Source organism: Plectropomus leopardus, chromosome 3, assembly GCF_026936395.1.
Source record: "Plectropomus leopardus strain MGB_pleo_1.0 chromosome 3, ASM2693639v1, whole genome shotgun sequence".
In the NCBI taxonomy this organism is placed as follows: Eukaryota; Metazoa; Chordata; class Actinopteri; order Perciformes; family Serranidae; genus Plectropomus; species Plectropomus leopardus.
The window spans coordinates 37170459-37185752 of record NC_142178.1 but is presented as its reverse complement, the minus strand read 5'-3'; the positions used below and the strand labels follow the sequence as shown (position 1 = coordinate 37185752).

Here is a 15294-nt window from a genome sequence, read left to right as displayed (position 1 = left end):
ACATGTACCAGTAAGAAGACGAAATACAGTACAAGAAGTTCACTGCAAGTGACATGACGATGAGTTTGAAGGCTTATCAGGTGCCAAAATAACTGTTTGTATTACTATTGCTTAATACTTACATATCCAAGTTCATGTTTCACCCACACTACAGATGGAATTAGCCTTTTGGCTAAATCTTTGTTTAGGTAACTAAATAATGTGTAAAATAAAGCAGATAATTCGGTAAGACAGGATTTTACAAGATTGAAAAATTTGCGCATCACCTTTTATTTTATCATCTGTCTTGAAAGTAGTCACGTAAGCACTATGGTCATGTGCAAAAGAACTAACTTCCTAAAATGTACACGCATGCATACACGTGCATATTTGATTATCCAATGCAGTGTATTGTCTGATTATTTTGCATTGCGTCTCGCTGAAATGAAACCCTCAGTATGGTGTACTTGAAAAGAAAACTTCTTACATGCCGCTAGTGAATGAGGAATCCAAAAAACAGAGAAAATTCTTAGTGAGTTCAAGTTATAGGGGTCCATATTTGAAAACTATACTAAAACAGAGTTTAGAGTAATCCAAGTCTCAATTATCCAGTCCTGTGCTCAGTACTTCCCAAACACATGCATTTCGTTAAATCTGTTGAAACACTCTAAAATCCTAGAAATTTCATAAAATACAAGAAATGTCCTAAAATCCTAGAAATGACCTAAAATATGAGAAACATCCTAAAATCCTAGAAATATCCAAAAATACAAGACACGTCCTAGACTTGAGAATCATCCTGAAATAGCAGAAACATCATAAATCCTAGAAACATGTATGGCGCTGTTGCGACTGGCCCCTGGCCTTTTGTCATTTTTGAGTACCCCTGCCTTACACTTTTTAGGACATGCAGAACATATTATGGAGCAAAGTGCAGAAGGAGCAGTTTGAGACATTTCTGTGGACTTTTTTTCCACCATAAAAGCCTCGACTGTTGGCATCCATTGTAGACAGCTTTCAACAGCCGCTGCGCTCAGTGAAGGACGAGGGTGTAGAAGCCTTTTACAGCCACCTTTTAGTCCTACAGGTGCTGAGTGCTTGATACTCAAAACATAGATCTTGTCTGCGGAGTATTACCTCAATTTGCCATTTAGGGAACACTCTGTTTCAGGCATACGTATGATTATTAGGGCTGACAGGATGCTAAAACAGTACACTATACAGTACACACTCGTGCATCAGTTGCGAGACTCAAAGAGCTGTTGCCCTTATTATTATGCTAGTGTGTGTGTGTGTGTGTGTGTGTGTGTGTGTGTGTGTGTGTGTGTGTGTGTGTGTGTGTGTGCGCGTGCGTGCGTGCGTGCGTGCGTGTGTGTGTAGGGATGTTTTTAATTCCTAACACCTATGGCCTTAGTGGGCTTTACTCTAATACTCTCAAGCTGCACTGATAGAGAGACCTCAGTCCTGCTCAACTTTAAAGGAGGAAGGCCTATTGATTATCGATTGAGTCTCACTCTCTCTCTCTCACACACATAAACACACACACACACATGCGCACACACGCAACCCCCCACATGCATACACATAGAACTTCCAAGGCTCAGACTCAATCAATCAGCCTTGAATTGAATTGTCTTACGTTTTGTGCCACGGGAACTGAGTTCATAGTTAAAGAGCGAGCCTTGATGGACGACCTCTCTTCTGCTCGGGCTTGGCAGGCGTCCAGGCGCCTTCTGCCTTGTTTTTTTGAAAATGGCCCATCCACTTACAGTAAAGATCAACTTGGCTATTTACTCCCTTGACACCACAATTTTTCCTCAGTGATATTGGTTTATGGGCGTACAAATCATGAGCAGAATTTTCAGTTATGGGGTTCGTAAGCGCATTAAAACACACGAACAAAGGAGTTTGTCTTTCGACCCTTAAACGTTTTTTTTGTTTGGTTTTTTCTGCGGTCGCTCTCATGGCTCGTTTGACGCCATTGGTGCAACGTGTTTGTTTGTGTTGTGACATGTGATGTCGTGCTCTGCAAGCGGCATCACATGTCCCCGAGAGTCTCACATAGCGTCCGTTTCCTGTATTTGTGTGCTTCGCTTCAGGTTGCAATCCTGACCCGCAGAAAAAAAAGCAAAAACCTTTTAATGAAATCTGATTATAAATGAAAGGAAGCTATGTGAAACATATCAGAATCAGTTCATGTAGTGTTTCCAAATTCAGGATTATATCGACATAATCCTAGCCATAGTACTTAACGCTTCATGTTTCAACATTTAAAAACCATTTCTTCCGAAGAACCGAACAGCGTGCTTCACTGAAAAAGAAAGAAAGAGGTTTGGCTGGGCACTCTGCCGGGAGATGCCTGTCGATATGGAATGAGTGAATGTTTATTGTATTGAAGATTACAACAAATGATGATGCTGCTTCTTGATGTCCATGAAACCAAAACGGTCAGGCAACTGATCGCTTCCTACTCCCACCGGTTTCATGTTTGACGTGCACTCAAAAGTTTCTTTTTTCTGCAGAAGAAGAGACTGTAAGAGCTTTGATTGTCTAAACTGATGCTTTGTACTTTTTTATACAAGACTACTGCAAGTGTCATGTGTTGCTTTCACTGCAGAGGTTATGATTAAGATAATTCATCAGTTCAGAGGGTGCAGTAAGAGCCCTTTATAGTAGCTCTATATTGTCATTCCTCCACTCTGCTCTCTGTCCTTTGACACTGTTGTTGTTCTTCGGCTGACCTGTAGGGGGAGCAGCAAGGGCAAAGACATCAGTACAATTAAGTCCCTTCGTGTGCTGAGGGTGCTGCGTCCTCTGAAGACCATCAAGCGTCTCCCCAAGTTAAAGGTAAGACTCAGTGGGTCTGTTAGTGCATCTCACTTCAGGGGCTGCTTACATGAGGTTTAGTTTTCGGCTCCTCTTAATGCGGCACAGAAGCCTTATCTTGCAAGAATTTGGAGGACAAACAAGGTGAATTGTTTGCAGACATTGGTGAATCACAATATATTAAATTCTTAAAAAGACACAGCCTCTGAAGTGGGACCATAGACTGCATATAAAGATGGACAATGCCCCTGCTTTGCTTAAGTGAGGTTAAAATATCCAAGATAGAGTTCCCGCCAAAACAACCCTCGGACCAATCACGAGCAACCCAAGTGCGTCATTTGGTACACACAGCTGTCAGTCATGGTGGAAAATCCTCTTTTTTTATAATTTGATAACACATTCAAACCAAATACATCATAAAAACGATCACTTAAAAAAAAAATCAGGGTGATGAGAACTACCTTCAGTGACAGAATGACACAGACGAGCACGTAGTTCACGCAGTGGGAGGCTGCTGGTTGGCGTTCGATGCCTCCACGTGTCAAAGTATCCTTTGGCAAGATACTGAACCCTGAATTGCTTCTGAAGGCTGTTCATCGTTGTGTGAGTGCTTACAAGCAAACTAGCATTGGCACCTTGTACCGTAGCCTCGGCCACAAGTGTGTGAATGTGACTCATGGTGTGAAAGTGCTTCGAGCGGTCAAACGACCACCTACCTATTTGTCGCTCTCTGCCTTGCAGGCTGTGTTTGACTGTGTGGTCAACTCTCTGAAGAATGTGCTGAACATCTTGATTGTCTACATGCTCTTCATGTTCATCTTCGCTGTGGTGGCCGTGCAGCTCTTCAAAGGCCGCTTCTTCTTCTGCACGGACGAATCCAAAGAGTTTGAGCGTGACTGCAGGTTGGTTCACAAACACAAACAACTCTTTGGGTTTTATTTTTAGTTTTAAAAAAAACATCAAAAGAACAAAATTGATTGAGCAGAGCAGTATGACTTTATTCATACAGTATTCCAAGTTTTTTTCAGTGTGTATTTTTTCACGGTGTCAACATGTAACAGGTTTAAATGTTTCACTCTGTAACAAAAGTCTTTTTAATTCTATTTTATTTATATTTTTTTCTGATTTTTAACATCTCCACCAAGTATTTATAATTCATGAAGAGAAAAGATTTTTTACTAAGTACCATATTGTTTAACCATCAATTATGTATTGTTAGTACTTATGGTACATACAGTACTTTATTTTGGCACAAGAGAGTACCCTCAGAGTACTGTAGAATGATGGTGTAGAAAGCCTGTGCTCATATCGTGCCTCGGATGCTTTGTACATGCATGTAAGAAAACACAACAAAGTGACGACCAGTAATGAGAAAAATAGAAATCACTGAGTCCCTTGATGACTTGTCTTATCTGTGCAGATGCTGCCATCTAGAGGAGTTTGCTGGGACCTTTAATTAACCAATGCTTTTTAATGAGAAACAGTCGCTATTCCAGAAAGATAGATAGAAATGTAGGTCATAATGTAACCTTGGTGCTTTCTATGTGTGTTTCTGGTTTTACAGTTTGAATCTTGTGTTACTTTTTGATTGTATACCCTGTGTGTATGTGTGTTCCTTCAGGGGCGAGTTCTTGGTGTATGAAAGAGATGAGGTTAAAGCGCAGAAGCGGGAGTGGAAGAAGTACGATTTTCACTATGACAACGTGGCCTGGGCCCTGCTCACCCTCTTCACTGTCTCCACTGGCGAGGGGTGGCCGCTGTGAGTCACTCATGCACTTATTAACATACGTGCACGCATACACACATACAGACACACACTTGTCAATAATGCACTCTGCAATAGAGGTCCTACTGACAAGCTGTCGTTATTGGGGCTGGGTATCTGCAGGTCCTAAAAAAAAAAACGTGTCTTAAATGTCTTAATTTCAATTTAAGAAATATTAAGCTTTAAAGGTCATTAAATAGTCTTTATTTCAATTTTTGAGCTTTTAATCACCATGAATATTTGTATCTAATTTAAATTTTCTGTCTTTTGATTTCCTTTTTTGTAAAATGAGTCAAGCTCCTCTGCGTGAGAGTACACATTTCTGATGTTACAAATTTTTTAACCTGCCACTGAACCTAATAGTGTATTTAATACTTTGTTAGTCTGTGTATTAATGACATATTAACTGCAATTAGCTAACCTTATTTTGAAAAATCTATAAATTTAGCAGTGTATGGTTGAAGCCAATATTTACTTAAAATTGGTAAACGCATCGCTTTTATGCAGATTTGATAGGAATGTCACATTATTTACAGTCAAATATAAAGTGGATGATTTAATCAAAAATAAACAAATTACTAATGCACAGATTTAATCTGTTGTGATCACAAACTTCCCTAAATCTGTAACTAATTTTTTTAAATTATTATTTTTTTTACTTCAATTCTTTTTCTCTTCTCGCAGGGTGCTAAAGCACTCAGTGGACTCCACTTATGAGAATCAGGGCCCTAGCCCAGGCTATAGGATGGAAATGTCCATCTTTTACGTGGTGTACTTCGTTGTCTTCCCCTTCTTCTTCGTGAACATCTTTGTGGCTCTGATCATCATCACCTTCCAGGAACAGGGGGATAAGATGATGGAGGACTTCAGTTTAGAAAAGAATGAGGTGAAGAAAGGTCTCTGAGTTTTCAGATAAATTCTTTATTTTTTAGCAAGTGATATAACTCTTCCTTCTTTTTCTTTTCTCCCAAAGAGAGCCTGTATAGATTTCGCCATCAACGCCAGGCCTCTGACTCGCCACATGCCGAAGAATAAACTGAGCTTCCAGTATCGCATGTGGCAGTTTGTGGTGTCTCCGCCCTTCGAGTACAGCATCATGGCTCTGATTGCGCTCAACACCATCGTCCTCATGATGAAGGTCTGTCAGTGTGGAGCCTCTGCATTACTCTCGGTTATGGTTTGCAACTTTACTATTGTAGTTTTTTCACGAGCCCCTCAGCAAAAACTGAACTAAACTCACTGTACACTACCTGTCCAGCAACAAACAGCACACAAACAAAGTCAGTGACTAGCTGGCGAGCACCTAGTGTTTTTCCACCACGCCCACTTGTGCATGACAAAGAGGCCGCTAACTGTCGAGATGATTGGCTGCCAGCTTACCGTGTAAAATGAGTGCTGGCTCAAAGAGGCGTCTAAGTGTTCATCTATAAAGTTCACTAGTACCAGTAGCCTTTAATCACTCTTTTGACATTGATATGAGCTATTTAAGCTGTCATATTTCACATAGACGGACCTTCAGTACATGGATGGATTACTGAACACCACTGCGCACAGGCCCAGAGGCCAAGACTGTCAGGGGACCCCTGGCCTTCACTTGCAAAATGTCACTCAAATAAACACCTACTGAACAGGAAGAGACACAAAATCACAGCAAAGAAATGCAAAGACGCACACAATAAATAAAATTCACACATAAAGCACAACTAACTGACACAGAGCAATGACAAGTAGACATAAAGTGACTGTTATGTGGCACAAAACGACCAGGAAAGACACAAAATTAGGGCCTGATGTCTGGCAGCCCAATTTCATCATACGTAAGTGGACAAGGTTTCATCTGAAGCGGGTTGGAAAAACGTAGCTTTTAGCAGCAGCAGATATTTCTTCAGGAGTTGGTGGAGACCAAAACAGAACTAAAAGAGAGTTAATATTTAATTTACATTGACTCCAATTGATGCTCATGTTTTTCCGTGACTCCTGGATGTATAAATAAATTATTGTTTGCTAACTTGTTAGCTGTGTCAACTTTACAAGGTCAAATGTTTGTGTGATGTTTAAATTCCTACTTTTTTGCACTTACGTTTACCGTTCTCTTTCTTTTTCAATCTTTTTTTGTGTCTAGTTTGATGGTGCATCAGAAATGTACGACAACGTCCTGAAGTACCTGAACATCGTGTTTACCACCTTCTTCTTCATGGAGTCACTCCTTAAGATCATCGCTTTCGGCCCTCTGGTAAGACGGAGAAAACATCCACAAACACGCAGCACTGTCACAAATATACACACACATTCCTCATCGAGGTTGACCCAGTCTATATGCTTCAGTGTTTCATCCTATTATTCATTTATAAAGCGGGTTATTTTGGTAGACAGATCTAGAGCATGTTCTTCCTGTCCCTGAAAAACCCAGAGCATACCGTGTCGCACAGCAGTCACGCTATCGGCCTCCTCCCAGCCTGTCTCCACGGTAACAACACCACCACTGGCCCGGGGCGTGTCCCTTCCCGGCCCCCGGGTGCAGTTGCGGAAAGTCGCGATTGGCTACTTTAACCGTCTTTTCATTGGGCTCTCACTTTTCTCTCGACAGAATTTCTTCAGAGACGCCTGGAACATTTTTGATTTTGTCTCCGTCCTTGGAAGCATCACAGACATTTTAGTGACAGAACTAGGGGTAAGTGCTCTGGACGAAATGATGGTTTCAGATGTCACATTGTGAAACAGGTTTGGAGGATTTACAGGAAAAAATCTCGCCCTATTGTCAATGTTTAAACCAGCCTTTTGATAGATCTTGGTTTTATTTTAGTGGTCACTTTTCAGTAAATAAACATTTTTGAATTAATTTAGAGGAGTCACATAATGGAATTGGAGTTGTGGAGTCATGATGTGACCCACTGTGTAGCTCTTTTTGGCTTAAAAAAAGCACAAAACTTGACACCTTCCCTCAATGTCAAACATTTAAAAAGTATGCCACGAATAAATATGCTCTTCATTTCCTGAATGAACTCATGCCCAGCGAGTGGACATTTGATTCCCCCAGATCCACAGATGCCAATTTGACAACATCCAATCAAGTTGCAGGAGAGAACCATGAAAAACTAATGTTATGTTACTTAGCAACAGTTTGAAAATATTATACTAAAGATAAATTGGTTTGCAGAGAAAAAGTGGTCAACAAAAAATGTATTGCAGTTTGCAAAACTGCAGGCTGAAATTTTTAGACCGAGACAAGACAACTTCCAACAAACAAGTTTAAACAAATAAGTACAAAGTTTAAAAATCCATCCTTTTTAAAAAAAACAACTGTGATGTTAAAATGACATCACATTTGAGGTGCAGAGTGCATAAAGAGCATTTAGGATTTGGTACTTGATTTGGGACTAGCCTGTTTTGACTTGAGACTTGAGTAGAAAGATTTGAGACTTGCTCCCATCTCTAAGTGCAATACTGATGTCAACCCAAATCCTACAAATCTTAAAATTCCTCTTTTTGTAGCAAAACCTGTCACACAACTTAATTGCTCCATTTAAAAAAATAGGCTTGGTTTAAAACATTTAAGAACACATTGTGCATCTGAAAAATAAAGATATTTAATATATATTTAATATTTAAGGTATATAACAGATTTCAATAAGCAAATTACAGCTGGTAGTTAAGTGTAACAGTCTGATATTTGGGGTTAAAGTTTAACTAATCACAGTCTGTGCCTTTAATTTACTGTTGTATTTAAACAGTCATGTTTATCTCAGTGTTAACTGTGGATTTGTTGTTTGTATGTCTATCAGTATGTCTGTTTTATTCTGTGCATATGAGCCTAATATGATTATAGATGCAAGACTCAATATTTGAGAAATTCTCTTGCAGCTTCAGCCCCTCTCTGTTGTGCAGTTTCTGTATATATTCATTATCTTACACCAAACAGCGATTTGAATTTTGTGTCTTTTTTCATATCTTCCTCTCATTCACACTGACTTGATTAGGACTATGTGTGGTAATTACTGCAAAACAACTGCATTTTGAGATGATTAAAGACGCCCTCTGGCCGTGTTGGAGGTGCTAAATTTACATCTGAGCTGTCTGAACAGACAGTAATTGGCATCAGTGGTGTTTTCAGCGGAGAACTGATCAGGCCAGACGTCCCATCGATTCTCTGTCAGCTTGTAGCAGCAAAATTGCTGGTTGAGCACGTCTGATCTTTGCACGTCAAGTAAAAGCTAGTCTTAGCATGGGCTAGTAAACATGTTGACGTTGGCAATGTTTTCACCCAATATCAGGCAGAAGTCATTACATTTCAATCTCCTGTCTCACATTGCCTCTAACTGATTTTTGTGGGAAGGGAGGATTCGTTTCTCCTGAAACAAATCCTGATACCAGACCAACATATACAACTAAATCTAATACATTTTTCCAGATACCAGAATTTTAAACATTAATACAGTGCTAAAAGCATAGAATAACATTTTTTTTTTTAAAAAAGGCGCTACTGTCTGTACTACTGCAAAATGATCAAAAAGTAGTTCTTGGGAAAATAATAGTGTGTGTGTGTGTGTGTGTGTGTTATTTTTAATTAACAACCTTCAGGTGCAGAAAAGTCAATGGACACATACCAATGCATGTGTAATTATGCTAATATCCATGCAGCCTTGGAATAAAAATCTGATCATAGATCTGGTTTTAGTTTTTTTTGTTTTGTTTTTTTTTCATTTTGGTTCATCCGAGCACAGTTTATCTTTTCTATTGCAGTTGTCATTTTTTAAATAACTTACAAAATTTAAATGCTGATTTACAGCTGTCTCTTTCCTCATGTGAGTCAGCGGGGAAAAAGCCACAACAAAAATTGGCGTCAAAGCCTTGTGGTTTCCTAGGGTCCAGTTTGACCTGTGACGGTGACTAACTGCTACAGAAATACTACACATCACTACTACTGCTGATACATGGTGTTAATCTCACAGAAAACATCCACAATTAATATAAGTTACTAGAGGTTGCCCGCTGACACTGATCTTGTGCAAAAAGGGATAAACTCTACAAATACAATATGTCAAAAAAATAAAATAAAATCTGACGATAAATGAACGGAGAAAAAATTCAGCAGTCAAAATAAAAGTATAAATATATGTGAGTTGAATGGGAGGAAATATTGCTAAAAAACTTTGGGGTTTCTCATTTAAATTAAATATACTTTTTTTAAAAAAAGCAAAATTAGATTGTAATACATCTAGAAAAGCAGGTGAAATAGAACCTCTGCATGGACCCATTTGGAACAAGTTTCTTACTATCTTATGCTCAAGTTAACCAAATAAGAAAGCGCTGCATGGTTTTAACGGCGCTGGCACCAAATAGGGGCTGAACACATCTCAGATCTCTCTCACTGTTGTTGTTGACTTGAAATTGTGTTTCACTGCCTTTTTAATGACACCCATAATGATTCCGTCTTCCTCTTCTATCTCTTTACATGCTTTCTTTAAACCTCTCTGCTTTGTTGGCGCCCTACGCCCCTCCCCCTCCCCCTCCTCCTCTGATAAAAATCCATCCAATCAAAATGCACTATGAAATCCTTCATCGTGTTCTCCATCCGTGCTGCGCCATGACATGTGGTGGTGGTGCTGTGATGATGATGATGATGATAATGATGGTGATGGTGTGCGTTTCGCCCCATGCCCCTGCCCAATAAAACACACGACCAACCCCACCTGCGCCCCTGCCCCCCCCCCCCCTTCCCACACACAAAAATGTCTCTCACCCACTTACAATGTACTTCAACTTACCCAAAAAAACAAAAAAAAAACTCCCTCCCCATTCATCTTTCTACATCTTGGCACATGTAGAATCTGGTTGGTTTGTAATTTATCTCTCAAAGCTTTCTGCTGCATCCTCATTGGTCATGCGTACCCCCGACCCATTCCTTACCCCGAGTCACCCGCTCCCCCATGACCAGTCTTCACCTTTGACCCCAGTGCATGCGCTTCATGGATGATGAACTTTCAACTTTTTGTACTCGATGACACAGAGAGGTTCATTATTAATTTAGAAGTACTTAGATGTATATTCAGCTCAATGGAAAGCTCTAGAAAACATGTATGATTTTGCACATGTATAATAAATTTACTTTTTCTACGATCTGTAAAATCAGAGTGTTTAAAGGAAAACGTCACCCCAAAATTATTATTTATCTGCTAATTAATCATCCTGTGTCACCCTGAATTTGAAAATAAAACTTTTGTTTTCTTACACGCCTTCATGTTGAACAAAGAATCCAAAACTGGAGAAAAATCTTCATGAATTTAGATGTGGAGTCTGTGTTTAACCCTTTTAAACCTGGGTTAACATCACTTTTCTTGTGCTGTGTTCAGACACCTTTCACTTGTATTTAACCCTTGGAAACCTGAGCAAATTGGTTTAAATTCTTTTGAAAACAACAATGAGCAACTTGCCAAGAAATGTCCTGCAAATTGCAAGAAATAAGTTGATTTAGAAAATTATTTTTAAAAAAGCTAAAAATTAAAAAATTATCCAGAAGATTCTATTATATTGATCATAATCATCAGTATATTTTGAATTATTTTACAGAATATTACTCTTCAAACACATTTTTTATACCTACATTTTTTCAATTTTTTTAAATTCATCAAGAATTTTCTCCATGTTTGGGTTCTCCTTCCCTATAGAGGCATGTACCAAAACCAAAATTTTCATCCCAAATTCAACATAACACAGGGTGAGTAGTTGATATACAAATGATCATTTTGGACGTGAAGTATTCCTTTAAGTTATTCCAAAGATCACATAATTTTTCATCCAGGTGGATTGGTTATTGAGAATAGGGTGTAAAAATGTTATCTGCTTATAAGCTGCCTGAGAAGGCAAACAAAATATCTGGCAGCAGTTTTGTACTCTACATTAGCCGTACTGGGATCTGATTCAAGTGTAGCTGAGCACTTGTTGCCATCTTTCAGCTGATATATCTGCCAGTGCAGCTGATCTCAAAGATCACATTTCATTAAAGAGATAGTTCAGGATTTTTTGAAGTGTAGTCAGCTTCAAAAATCCTGTACTGAATTTTACAATTAATTCATACTTTTTGCAACAGTATGAGGAAAAATGAGGATTTTTGTTATAATGACTAAATGAATAGCTCATGTTTACCAGGACTTGGTTCATGTAATTTTTTTTAACAGTCTGATGCAAACTGAAAAACTAAAATCTCTTTAGTGCAACTAAACACGTGAATGTGTGAATCGGAGCTTCGGATGTGCTCGGCCCCCACTGGCCCTCACTGGTCTGCATGTAGGCCAGTTCTTTCCTCAGAAAGTATGCTGCCATGCCAAACCATGCCTGCACTGAGGCTGCTCGCTAGTCCCTCCCTCCTTCCTCTCCCTCCTTTTTCCTCTTCATGCTCCTCCTCCAGCCTGGCCTGTCAACCACAAAAATGCCGGGGCCTCACCAGGGAGTTTGGCTGACACATGACATTATTCTCTATGTGACACTAAAAACCACAACAAGGAAAATCAGCAGGTTACTAGGCCGGATCCATGTGGACTTAGTGCATTTTCACACTTGGTCTAAACACCGAAGTCTACAGGTGTGTTTCCTCTCAGTTTTTTGGGGAGTTATTTGCACTGCAGGATGAAGAAAACCGTTGTGAAAGAAACGTGGCGATATCTTTGGTCGTGGCTCTGAAACAGCGGTCCGACGTCGCACAGTGAGAGGTTCAGTGATGGCTGGTGTTGCAGTCAAAGACAAACTGGGATAAAATTCTGACAGTGTCAGAAGTTTGGGATGACCGTGTCACTGTGTGACTGCTGTTACCACCTGAGCAACCAAAACAATCACGAAATGACGCATTGATCAGCGAGACTAGTGAATGCTAAATGCTTGTAAATGCACGTGGCAAAGTTGGCGTGCCAAGCTGCCGCTTTTCTTCAGCCACAACTGCATCCACATTCTCCTCATCCTCTGCCTCAGACTTTTTACAAAGCACACATAAAGGCCGCTATAACGTGGGCTTGTTTTGTTTGTTTACATTTTGCTCTTACCGCTACGGCAGCGTAGATGGATCACTCACGCCGACGACGTTTTGTTCTGGCACGCTGACGTTGATGGACGTAGGTTGCAGCCTACGATTTAGTAGGCGCTGTCATTGTCGAGTCTGCATAAATCAAACTTGATGTTTAATAGATCCATGTCGCAGAGTGCAGCTTGCACTGAAATTAGAAGATCGCTAAAATCTCAAAGTCTGTAGGAAGCTTAATCGAAAACGCACACCGAAGTCTCCAGACCTGAAAAAAAACAACCTCAATCCAAGTGTGAAAATGCTCAAAGTTTATCCGACTTTAATAAACAATGGCTGCTGTTCTCTGGAGATGAGAGAACAGATTTTTAAAAGAAAACTCCCCAAATTTTAAATAGTTAGGTGTCACAGACAACCCTATGCCATGCTCTTTGGGACACAGAGAAATGTGCGTGCGTGTGTGTGTGTGTGTGTGTGTGTGTGTGTGTGTGTGTGTGTGTGTGTGTGTGTGGTTGACAGGCACAGTGCACTGTGCTCCATCTTGTGTGGCCTGCTTGCCCCCCAGAGATCAGTGCATTTGGTTCTTTAAAAAAAAAAAAAAAAAGCGTTCTGCTGTACCAGATTGGATGATGACCTTTAGACTCTTTGAATTATGATTTTCTTTTTTTTCTTCTCTTTTTCCTTCTTTTGTCTTTTCTCTGTCTTTCTCCCATTTATACTTGTATCTGCTATAAGAGCCAATATGTTTGCAGTTGTTTTGTTGGGTTTGATTCCCCTCCCCCCTCTCTCTTTCTCTCTTTAACCTCTCTTTCTCCCGCTGTTGTTTTTGGTTTTTGTGTTTGGTCGAGGGAGGTTGTGCAGGTGTCGAGTGTTTGGTGGGACTGACTGTGTTCTCCGTCTGTGCTGTAGAATAACTTCATCAACTTGAGCTTCCTGAGGCTCTTCAGGGCAGCTCGTCTCATCAAGCTGCTGAGACAGGGAGAGACCATCCGCATCCTCCTGTGGACCTTCGTCCAGTCATTTAAGGTATTCAGCCCTTCGCAGATACACACATAATGTACATATAAATCACAATACACGTAACGGTTCTCACAGGCACTTGCTCTCTCTTCATCTTCTGTGCTAGGCTCTGCCATATGTGTGCCTGCTCATTGCCATGCTCTTCTTCATCTATGCCATCATCGGCATGCAGGTGAGTACTTCCTTTTTTGCATTATTTTGGGGGGATTTTATTGCCTTTATTGCAGTGCAGCTAGAGAGTGACAGGAAAGCCACCAGTCTCTAAAGGTGCTGCTCAACACCATATTCAGGATTACCCTGATAACAGTGAAAGTGCTCTTTTTTTTTGCTCTGTTGTCTTGGTCTCTGTTGTCTTGGAGCTGCAGGGTCACAGTACCTAGACTCTGTTATAAGTCTGAGATTTAGGAAACAGGATTAAGGACCTTTTGAAGACTGAATGCACGTGTGGTCTCTATACGCTGCTAACTGGCTGTTTGTTTTGTGTGTGAATTTTATTGCTTTTCACTGTTGCTGTCGTGTTGTTAGTCGACTCCTTTGAAAAAGAGATTCTGAATCTCAGTGAGACTTTTCCTGGTTAAATACAAGTTAAATTCAGTAATTTAAAAAATGGAAAGTCACCATAATCTACTTATTTTGGGTGTTTTTATTTTTATCATAATACACAACAACATTGTAAATTTATTTATGTTTATAGTTTATTTGATAGGGACAATGTGAATTAACGTGCACAACTTCCACATGTGCAAACAAGCTGATGTTTCACATATAGAGATTAAAGCTATTTCCAGTTTCTAACTCTTGTCACTAGTTGGGCTTCTAGTAAATAAAAAGAAGAAAAAAAAAGAGAAGATATCAACATTACATACAATAGTGTGCATACAATAACAGTTATGGCAAAAAGAAGACAAAAGGTATATATTAACATTAACATTACATAGAATCACAGCATACAGTTACAGTGAAAAAGACACAAATATCAAGTTTCACACTCTTACAACACTCAAGAATAAGACATTATGATATAATTAAAAATGCTCACATTCATGATTTTGCTTCAGCCAACCTTTAACACATTTGTATATCATCGCATCCCTAGTTTCATTGTAATCATTTTTCTCATTTGGGTTGTTTTTTCCCCCTTTATTTGTGCGTGAAGCTGTTTGGGAATTTGAAACTCGATGACAGTGAAGACAATGAAGAGAGTGCCATCACTGAGCACAATAACTTCAGAACCTTCATCATGGCCCTAATGCTGCTGTTCAGGTGAGTCTTTGAGCATCTGTTATACACATTTACTGCATCATATATGAGGCCTTTGTGAACATCATATATGATGTTCACAAAGGCCTCCTGTCTCTGAAAATGTGAAATTCTAACCCACAGAAGGAGTTTTTCATCTGTTAGCCTTTATTAATTGCATCACACACTGTCCACTTTTCATTTTTTTGACCTGTGACACTGAAATGCTTCCCCGTGTGTGCTCATTCTTCCGTTTTTTGCAATGTGTTTGTCCATCACGCAGGAGCGCTACGGGTGAGGCGTGGCATGACATCATGTTGTCCTGCCTGGGTGGTAAGGAGTGCGACGAGGAGTCGGGGAACACCGAACCCGAATGTGGCAGCACCTTTGCCTACACCTACTTTGTCTCCTTCATCTTCCTCTGCTCTTTTCTGGTGAGCAAAAAACTGTTCAATAA

General features: G+C 39.8%; 1 protein-coding gene across 12 annotated transcripts in view; it reads left to right on the top strand.

The window, feature by feature from the left end:
* The window catches only part of LOC121942442 (calcium voltage-gated channel subunit alpha1 Ab), a 180269-nt gene that overhangs the window by 111040 nt on the left and 53935 nt on the right, over positions 1–15294 (top strand). For all 12 annotated transcript variants that reach the window (XM_088074917.1, XM_088074934.1, XM_088074933.1 and 9 more), the window contains exons 26-36: positions 2727–2826; positions 3547–3707; positions 4427–4564; positions 5255–5456; positions 5544–5708; positions 6693–6803; positions 7158–7241; positions 13488–13604; positions 13705–13770; positions 14755–14861; positions 15121–15271. In XM_088074917.1, coding sequence (XP_087931043.1) covers positions 2727–2826; positions 3547–3707; positions 4427–4564; positions 5255–5456; positions 5544–5708; positions 6693–6803; positions 7158–7241; positions 13488–13604; positions 13705–13770; positions 14755–14861; positions 15121–15271 — 1402 coding nt within the window. The remainder of the gene's footprint in view (positions 1–2726; positions 2827–3546; positions 3708–4426; positions 4565–5254; positions 5457–5543; positions 5709–6692; positions 6804–7157; positions 7242–13487; positions 13605–13704; positions 13771–14754; positions 14862–15120; positions 15272–15294) is intronic.